Below are 9806 nucleotides of genomic sequence, written 5' to 3'. Positions count from 1 at the left end.
CAGCCCCAGGTCCTGCGCGATGCGGCCCACGAAGGTTCCGTGTTTGGCCTCCTCGGGGACGGAGTAGTGGAGCTGGCCGCTCCCTGCCTCCCAGGCTGCAAGGAGCAGAAGCCAGAGCAGCAGACGCCAAGCTCCATGGCTCCAGCATCTGGACATCACCACAGAACCATTCTCTTGTCTTAAAACTCCATGAATATGGCGTGTGGAATGCGCACACGTTTTAATATCTTCTGGTCGATTTCCTAGTCTCATTTTTTTTTAATGGAAACGCTGAGATTTCTGAATGTAGCTACTTCCTAACCCTCGAGAAACAGCGAATTGTCTTTGTTCTAAAAGCTACTATTTTGTGGACGGCAGCGACATCCAGTGGCTAAATGTGTAAGTATATTTCTATGAGCGCAATTTTTCTTTAATTTACATCTTTGATTTATTTCTGTGGATTATTATCTCTGTGGACACTTAGTGCCACATATTACATCTCTAACACGTTTTAATATTTAATTTGGATCCATAGTACAACTTTTTCTTCAAGGTGAAACCACAAGAAGTGATTCTTTCCTGGATCTCGTGATAACTACCAGCTAAATTTTAACATGCCCTTAAGAGTCATGAAATAATAAGAGGGCGGATAATTTATTGTGCAACGGGTGTAGGCTCCTTCAAGTTGTAATACTCAGTTCAATTACTTTTGGCATTGTTTTAAGGTTAAGTAAATTTCATTTAGACAGCAATTTCAAGACACTGATCCAGTTGTGTGTTAGACGCTTGTGACTCCGAAGTCAACACTAGCGTGTAGAGATCACCAACGTCCCCCATCAGCCATCCTCCCACTTACATTCTTATACACGTTCCTAGCAACCATGCAACCTCGGCTTCCCATCCATGCAAACTCTCCGTGTGCCTTTTCCCACCTTCATAATATTATCTCAATAGTAAGAAAACATTGTGTACATTATAGATTATTAAAGTCTGGGGAGTTTCTTTGGGAGAATGAGCCCTTCAAGAGTATGAACTATTCTCAGACTCCAGTTTCGACGCATTTATTTTTATGATACTTATGACCAAATCAGGCTCCTCAGGAGGAAAAAACATGAATTTCCTTTGGAAAACCGTCACTCTCCAGTGCCTAAACTCTGTCTAGTACACGGACTAAAAGGGATGATTATTGTATTTAAGAAATTGAAAATCGGTTACATCAGTTACACCTTATATTGACTAAAGAATCTCATTTTGAGTAAGTAATTGACAAATTCATAACTTGCTTTCAGAGTTTGCTACAAGAAAAGCGTTTCCATCTTTTCAAATTTTTAAGTAGTCTCTGCATTTCTGTCATCCAGTGTATCCCCATCAACACAACTTACCTTGAATTCGGACTTATACCTTCAAATGTTTCTGATTGAAGTTGTTTTTCACACTCCATGAATCCTTTAGGCTTGGGTTTACTGTTTGCTTTTTGTGTTGTTTCATTGAGAGAAGAGTTGAGTTGAGAAGGGTCTTTTTACACACCCCTTCCTGTCCTTGAATTCACTTTGTAGACCAGGCTGGCCTCAAACTCACAGAGATCTGCCTGCCTCTGCCTCCAGAGTTCTGAGATTAAAGACGTGCACCACTACCCCCTGCCGGTTCAATTATTTGAATACTTAGTATAGACTGTGGGGAGCAATTGGTGTCATTTGCATCCGAGACAATTCTGTCTTTTAGAGCTAATACTTTCGGGGCTTACTTTGTTCTTGGTAACTCTAAGATGCATTCCTTCTCACTCCTGTCTACATTGATGCAACCGGCAAGTTGGCCTTTTATAGTAATCCACATTATCTCCCAGCTTACAGGCTGCCATCATATACAAATTTCAGAATTTGTGAAATATCTGTAGGGTTAATTTATCTTTGGGTACATGACGAAACTTAAGCACAAGGAATCCAAGGATGTAAGACTTTCAAAAGGCTGAGAAATTAAACAGTGTAGAGATAAAACACATGTTTTGCCTAACAGCTGACAATGTAGGCCTCTATACCAGCTTCACTCGATCTAAGATGGAATTTTGAAACCAAAAATGAGGTGTCCTTTATTCTGGTTCTTCCTGGGATTTTAGTTTGTTAAGTGCAAATGAAAAAAAAATTAAAAAACATAACTTGATCTAAAGGTACAGTTAAAAAAAACACCACACAAAAGCCACAAATTACAGTTTCATGGTGTTAAGTATAGCATGTAAGGACATTGAAGATACGTTAGATGCTTGTCTTGTGGAACAATAAGAGAAAAGCAAATTTTTATCCATCATAAGGAAGTTTTTTTCTAACTTTCAGGTTATTAATTACAAGAGAATTTAAGGGTTTAAATCTTTACATTCCAAATTTTTAATCACTAAACCAAAAAAAAAAAGGTAATTTGAAATATCCCTTTCCTAAGAAAGAAACTCTTAACTACTGGAGAAAGTGTTTTCTCTAATATCATAAGAGGAATAGTTAACATTATAGAAACCACTGTCTGTACACATTTTCTTATAATTTACATTAAAAGAAATTTAGGGATATATTTTACTTTCATTGAAATGAGAGTCTTATTTATACTCTTTGTAATAGAATTATATTTCTGATTTGGGGGATTGTTTTTGTCATCATTGTGGTTTGGTTTGGTGTGGTTTGGTTTGGTTTGACTTTTTTGAGGCAGGGTCTCTTTGTGTAGTGCTGACTGTTCTGGAACTCGCTATGTAAACCAGGCTAATCTCGAACTCACAAAGATGCACGTGCCTCTGCCTCTATGCTAAGATTAAAAGTGTGCACAACCATGCCAAGTCTAGAATTAGGTTTCTAAGTAGAGAAGTGGTTTTCTATGACTCCCTGGTTGTTTTGTGTCTCCATCCAGAGAACAGCTGGAATTTTATATTCATGTTAACTGAATGACTACTAAGCCATTGTGGGTTGTTTTGTTGTGGCTACTGTTGTTTGGTTAGTTTTTGTTTTTCACAACAAATACCTTTCAAGTGTTGTTGAAGCTCAGCATTAGCAATTTGATTCACACTTTATGGTTTTTAAATAAAATTATGTTATTATAGTAATGTTTTAATTAAAATTAGCTGTTCATTGAGCAACAAGTGTAGCTACTTATTCTAACAGGAGTGTGCAAACATAAGTCTTGTCCTAATTTAGATATCTGCAATTTTGAAACCTCTGGTAGAATTGTAGAGAATGAAAAACAGTATATAAATAATGTAAGAAATTCTTCCACGAAGAAATAAGTACACGAATAAATGCAATTCTACAGCAACTCACCTTCTCATAGGAGTCCAAAGAAACAGACGGTTCTCCAGATCCATCTGCAGATCCAGGACACGGAGGTAGACCTGGGCTGAAGGCCATGAGGTCGGCCTTGGGCGGACCCTCTCCAGAGCACACCCTCTGCCGCCTCTGCTGTGAGTATGACCAGGTCCCTACTGCACTGGAGCACACCAGCACAGGCTTCCCCGGCCCGCAAGCGCCCCCCGTGGGCGCCATGGAGCATCGCAGCACGGTGTACAGTAGCAGCGTGAGCACCAACAGGCTGGACACCGCACAGATGGCAATGATCAGATACACGTTGACATCCATTAAAGATGATTCGGGCACAGGAGCACCTACAGAGGACCTCGAAGAGGTCTTTGGTGCCTGGCCATTTTCCACTAGAGACACCAGCACAGTGACGGTGGTAGTTAACTGAGGCTCACCGTGGTCCTTTACTAGCACCAGCAGGCGCTGTCTAGTCCCATCTGCCTCGTCCAGGGCCCTTGTGGTGCTGATCTCGCCGGTGTATAGGCCTACACGGAATGGGCTGCGTGTACTGCCTGGCCATGACTGCAGCTCATAAGAAAGCCAAGCATTGTAACCAGAGTCAACATCTACAGCGCGAACCTTCGCCACCACGTGACCAGGCTCCACAGACCTGGGCAACAACTGATTGAATACTCCATCTGCACTGCCTGTCCCAGACCCAAGCAATACAGGCGCATTGTCGTTCTCGTCCAGCACAAACACCTGCAGAGTCACATTGCTGCCCAGGGAAGGCACACCAGCATCCCGCGCGCTCACCTGGAACTGCAGCAGCTCCAGCTCCTCATGGTCCAGAGGCTGCAGTGCGAACACCTTGCCGCTCTCCGCGTGCACAGACACGAAGCTCGACAGCGAGCGCTCGCCCACCCGCCTCTCCACCAGCGAGTAGGACACCAGCGCGTTCTCCTGCGCATCTGCGTCCATGGCTGACACCGTGAAGATGTGAGCGCCAGGCGGGTTGTTCTCCTTCTCCTTCACAAACACCGTGTATTCGGGCTGCGCAAACGTGGGTGCATTGTCGTTCACGTCAGCCACCTCCACGGACACGCTGGCTGTGGCCCACAGCGAGGGCGAGCCCCCGTCCCGGGCTGTCACCACCACCTTATAGTCAGGTGTGGTCTCTCTGTCCAGGGCGCTGTCCAGCACGAGCGAATAGTAATTCTTGAAGGTGGACACCAGCTTGAAGGGGACATGAGGAGTCAGGGAGCAGGTCACCTGCCCGTTGGCACCTGCGTCTAGATCAGTCACGCTGATCAAGGCTATAACTTTCCCCAGCTGTGCGTCTTCTTTAACAGGAAGCCAGAGCGTTTTGACAGTCAGCTGTGGAGCGTTATCGTTAGAATCTACAACTTCCACAAAAACTGTACAGTGTCCAGGTAGTTGTGGGAAGCCTTTATCACGTGCCTCTAATGGAATCTTGTAAGCTTTACTTTCTTCGAAATCAATAACTCCTACAACTGTAATTTCTCCGCTCACAGTATCCATGTGAAACTTGGATTTTATATCTGGAGAAATATCACTAGAGAATGAGTACATAACGTCCCCATTCACGCCTTCGTCTAAGTCTGAAGCATTGACTTTGATTACCAACGTCCCGTTTGGAACGTTCTCAGGTAATTTCACGGTATAGAGAGATCTTTCGAAAACCGGAGCATTGTCATTGACGTCCAGCACTGTGATGAGTAACTGAACGGTGCCGGTCAGCTCGGGTTTGCCTCCGTCGGTGGCCGTGAGCAATAAGCGCATCTCTGCGGTTTCTTCTCTGTCTAATGGTTTCCGCAAAACAAGTCCAAGAGGTTTCACCTGTTCGTGGTTTGGTGGTACATCCAGAGAGAAGTGTTCATTGGTGCTCAGTCTGTAAGTCAGCAGAGCATTGGAACCGACATCTGCATCTGACGCGCCCTCTAGTGGAAATCGCGAGTCAAGCAGTCTGGATTCCGCAATAAACAGAGTCTTTTGTGTGGTTGGGAACACCGGTGGATTGTCATTAATGTCCCTCACCTCCACCTCCACGTGGAAAACCTGCAGCGGCCGGTCCACGATCACCTCCAGGTGGATGCTACACTCCGCGCTCCTCCCGCACAGCGCCTCCCGGTCGATTCGAGAATTCACAAACAAAATGCCATTCTGCAGATTTACCTCCAGAAGGTCCCCAAAGCCCTTGGAATCCAATTGAAACAGACCAGGCACCAACTCTGGCAGCTGCAGTTCAAGATCCTGAGCGATGCGACCCACGAAGGTTCCGTGTTTAGCTTCCTCTGGGATGGAATAGTGGAGCTGGGCGCTCCCCACCTCCCAAACTGTGAGGAGCAGTAGCGAAAACCCTAGACTCCAGCCCTCTGGGACTGCTCCGCCTAAATACAGCATTTCAGGAGCTTGATAATTCCAGTTCGCTTAAATTACCTCCAATGAAGAGAAGCCATCTATCTGGTTCTCTCAATTCCACCCTCCTGAGTTCACCATTGCTCACCGGAGTGACAAAGAATGGAGCGTCTTTTCTCCCGGAAAAAGGATGGCTGTGCTTGTCTTGAATTAGAACGAATAAGAAGGCCAAGAGCGACATCAGGTGGCCCAAAGAGTAAGTACATATTTGGCGAATAGACATTGGACCATAGACTTGCTAAATCTTACTTTACTCTCTGAATTTTATCATTGTTGAAATAGAAAACCATCTTTCTCTTCCTGCAGGTATTATTAGATTACTGATATTTGAAACTACAAAATAAAATAATTATAGTTCTCTTGTGTCTGAGAAAACTGTCCACATAACTTTAAAATACTGATGAAAATGGAGTGGCGATTAAAAATGATCAGTTACACAATTCCAAATATTAAATTTGAAAATCATTTTGTTCTGTAAGTCAAGATCATCCATATTCCTAAATTTCAGATTCTGATGTTACAGACTGCTGTGGGTTACTATGCCTAGGGTAACTAGGTGTCCAGAAATGTATTGATCAATAATAAACTTTTTCATGCCGGATGAAAGTAATCAGTAAATATATTTATGAAGTAGTTTTCTTAAGTAATTTCCTGAATTCTAAATGTGTATTTATAGAGTATAATTTAATTAAATATCCCTCTTAGAGAGAAAATGTTATATATATATATACTTCTCTTTATTAATATTTATATAATTGTTCCCACCATCATGTTTTGTTCCTACACCTACATAATGTGATTGGTTTCAACCACTGTTATATGCAAATAACCATCTCTCTTCTTTATCTCTTCTCCAGCTTGTATTATATCATTCCATAGTACATTTCAATTTCAGTATCATTCATTCCCGATTTAGGGAGAGGTCTACCTTTAAAGCTAGGATTCCTTCCTTCAAAGGTCCTACTTTAGAGAAACCCTCTTTTGAGTTCCAGTCTCTCATTCAAACATGAAAATTGATTAATTAAATCTATTGTTAGTCCTTTTGAGGTGTAAAATAAAAATCACAGGCATTATTGAAGATGATTGAAATGATCAGTCATCAAATACGGCGCTAGATGATATAAAGGGTCTTAAACGCCATTTGTCCTTTGTAAAACCAATTAAAATTGAGGAAGAAGCTATGATGAAGTCACATCTGAGAGTCAGGGAGATGTCAACACAATAGGAAAAATAAAGTCATTTCCACAAAGAAAAGGCTGCACATTCTATTCAAATAGTGAAATAGACAAACACATACAGAAATCCAAAGTCCTTAAAACTGAGAGCTAAAGTGGTTTATTTATGTAGAGCATTTTGATAGACAAATAAGATGATAAACCTCGACAGGAATTATTTACAAATGTAAAACCAACCATAAAAAGAAACTTGTTTCTGATACCTTTCATTTGGGAAAGAAGGATAAAATCTAGTCATAAATGATTACATGGTGCTATTATGTCTCTACCAGGCTCCAAGAATCCAGAGTCCCAGAAACCCCTGATTCACTTCCATTAAGTCTAACCTTTCTCTTCTGAGGAATGTGCTCCATGGCCAATTAGTGTGCAATGTCGGGGCAAATGAAACAGACACAAGAAGCTAAGAGAGAAGTTCTAGAATTTACACATTGAAAGACAAGAAAAGTATCTTAGACTTTTCAATGATTTACTTCCAAAAAGCAAAATATTTCTACATGAACTAAAGAATCCTCATTATTTTCAGTATTTTATAGTGATTTTTTTAAAGATTTTATTTATTTATTATGTATGCAATATTCTGCCTCCATGTATGCCCGCATGCCAGAAGAGGGCACCGATCTCATTACAGATGGTTGTGAGCCACCATATGGTTGCTGGGAATTGAACTCGGGACCTCTGGAAGAGCAGCCAGTGCTCTTAACCACTGAGCCATCTCTCCAATATGTTATGCATCTATCTACAACAATGGAATTGGAATTACTGCACGCAATACTCTTGTTATTTAAGGTTTTGTTAAATCATATTAGGTGCAAACTCAATGTAGAGTCTGGGGGGAAGGTGCTAGAGTTTGAACCAGAACCCTTGAACATACTATGGAACATTTTTATGAAATACGCCAACTCATACACAAAAGATTAACACAAGTTTACTGTATCACTGATTCAAGTTTAGCCGATGTTTATCAGAAGAAGAGCAACTATGGATCAGCCAGGGATGTTCAAAAAATATTAAGTTATTAAAAATATTGTAAAATTTCTGTACCTGTAAAATAAATAAATAAAACCTGTAATGGTGAAAATTGTCAGATCCCAGAACATGGTTCTGAGAGAAAAGGATTATGAGGTTTAGGTAAATTGGAGATACATGGTTGACACTATTTTAAAAAAAAAAAAAAAGAAAGAAGAAAAAGAAAATAAAAATTAATAAATTGAGGGTTTATCGATAGCAGCCTCATACATTTGTCTTCTCATTGTTTTACTTTTGTCTGGCTTATTAAAGATGAAGGAGACAGTGAAAGCTAAACATAGGAAAGGAAATTACTCTGCATTTTATGACTAAAGGTTCAAAAGAGGAATAAATATTGCAATATCTCGAAACTACTAGAGTTAAAATGAAAAATAAACGATGAAATAAATTAATGTAAGTGTAAACAGAAGATAGTGTTTAAAATAAACTTTTCAATAATACTACACACTACATTAAAAGCTCTGAACATAACCATGAAATTTAAATGTTTGGAGGAATGCATTTCCGTTGACCTCACTAAAGTTCTGTCCTAGAAGATAAAAATCATATGAAGGCTAAAATCGGCAACCCGCACATAAGAAACTGTGACAATTTGAAGCGAAGAGAGTCGGCATATAGGTAATCTGTGTGTGACATGTCAGTGGAACCCAAAACTATCAGGCCAAACTAAAAAAGTAAAATCTCAGATGTAAAAAAATTAAAGTATACAAGATAGAAGGTTTAAACAAGAGCTTGGTGATGATTGTGGCGGCAGCGGCAGCATTGAAGGCAGCAACGGCAAAGACGGAGCATGCCTTTAATTCCAGCACTTGGGAGGCAGAGGCAGGTGGATCTCTGTAAGTTCAACAGCCTGGTCTACAGAGTGAATTCCAGGACGGACAGGGCTGTTACACAGAGAAACCCTGTCTCGATAAGCCAACAACGATAATAAACCAGGTAAAATTATTTTAAACTAAAATAATGTTGAATGTTGCCAATAACTTGCAAATGTGGATTACCATGAATATAATTACAAAGTTTCTACATATTAAATATTTCTAAGTATAAATGGACTTACTTGAAAACCATGGTCAACATTTAAATCTTGCCCTTCACCAATGGCCTCTGATCCTGGACGCGGTGGAAGACTGGGGCTGAAGGCCATGAGGTCGGTCTTGGGCGGACCCTCACCAGAGCACACCCTCTGCCGCCTCTGCTGTGAGTATGACCAGGTTCCCACCTCGCTGGAGCACACCAGCACGGGCTTCCCCGGAACACAGGCTCCATTGGTGGGCATTGCAGAACAGCGCAGAGCGGTGTACAGCAGCAGCGTGAGCACCAACAGGCTGGACACCGCGCAGATGGCGATGATTAGGTACACGTTGACATCCACCAGTGAGGTCTCTGAGACTGAAGCACGCCCGGATGTCTGTGAAAAGGACTTTGGCGCCTGGCCGCTTTCCACTAGAGACACTAACACAGTTGCAGTGGCTGTCAGTGCAGGCTCTCCATGGTCCTTCACCTGCACCAACAGAGTCTGTCGAGCGGCATCTGCCTCATCCAGGGCACGTGTTGTGCTGATCTCTCCAGTGTACAGACCCACGCGAAAGGGACTGCGCATGCTCCCTGAGGCCGACTGCAGCTCATAAGACAGCCATGCATTGTAACCAGAGTCCGCATCCACTGCTCGTACCTTTGCCACTACGTGCCCTGAACCCACTGATCTAGGCACCAGCTCGCTCACTGACCCGCCGGCTCTTACAGCTCCGTGGGGCAGCAGCGTTGGCGCATTGTCGTTCTCGTCCAGCACAAACACCTGCAGAGTCACATTGCTGCCCAGGGAAGGCACACCAGCATCCCGCGCGCTCACCTGGAACTG

The 9806-nt window shown here is 42.3% G+C and overlaps 1 protein-coding gene across 7 annotated transcripts in view; it reads right to left on the bottom strand.

Annotated features, from left to right (window-relative positions):
- The window catches only part of LOC101983064 (protocadherin alpha-C2), a 213685-nt gene that overhangs the window by 166486 nt on the left and 37393 nt on the right, over nt 1-9806 (bottom strand). The window contains exon 3 of one of the 7 annotated variants that reach the window (XM_026783618.1): nt 9006-9797. The exons of 5 other annotated variants lie outside the window; for them this stretch is intronic. In XM_026783618.1, the coding sequence (XP_026639419.1) occupies nt 9006-9797 (792 nt within the window). Of the gene's footprint in view, nt 1-3272; nt 5930-9005; nt 9798-9806 lie in introns of those variants that run through there. One more of the 7 variants, XM_013349455.2, reaches the window with a different exon arrangement.

The sequence above is a fragment of the Microtus ochrogaster genome, chromosome 18 (genome assembly GCF_000317375.1).
Source record: "Microtus ochrogaster isolate Prairie Vole_2 chromosome 18, MicOch1.0, whole genome shotgun sequence".
NCBI lineage: Eukaryota > Metazoa > Chordata > Mammalia > Rodentia > Cricetidae > Microtus > Microtus ochrogaster.
This window is presented reverse-complemented; position numbering and strand designations above follow the sequence as displayed.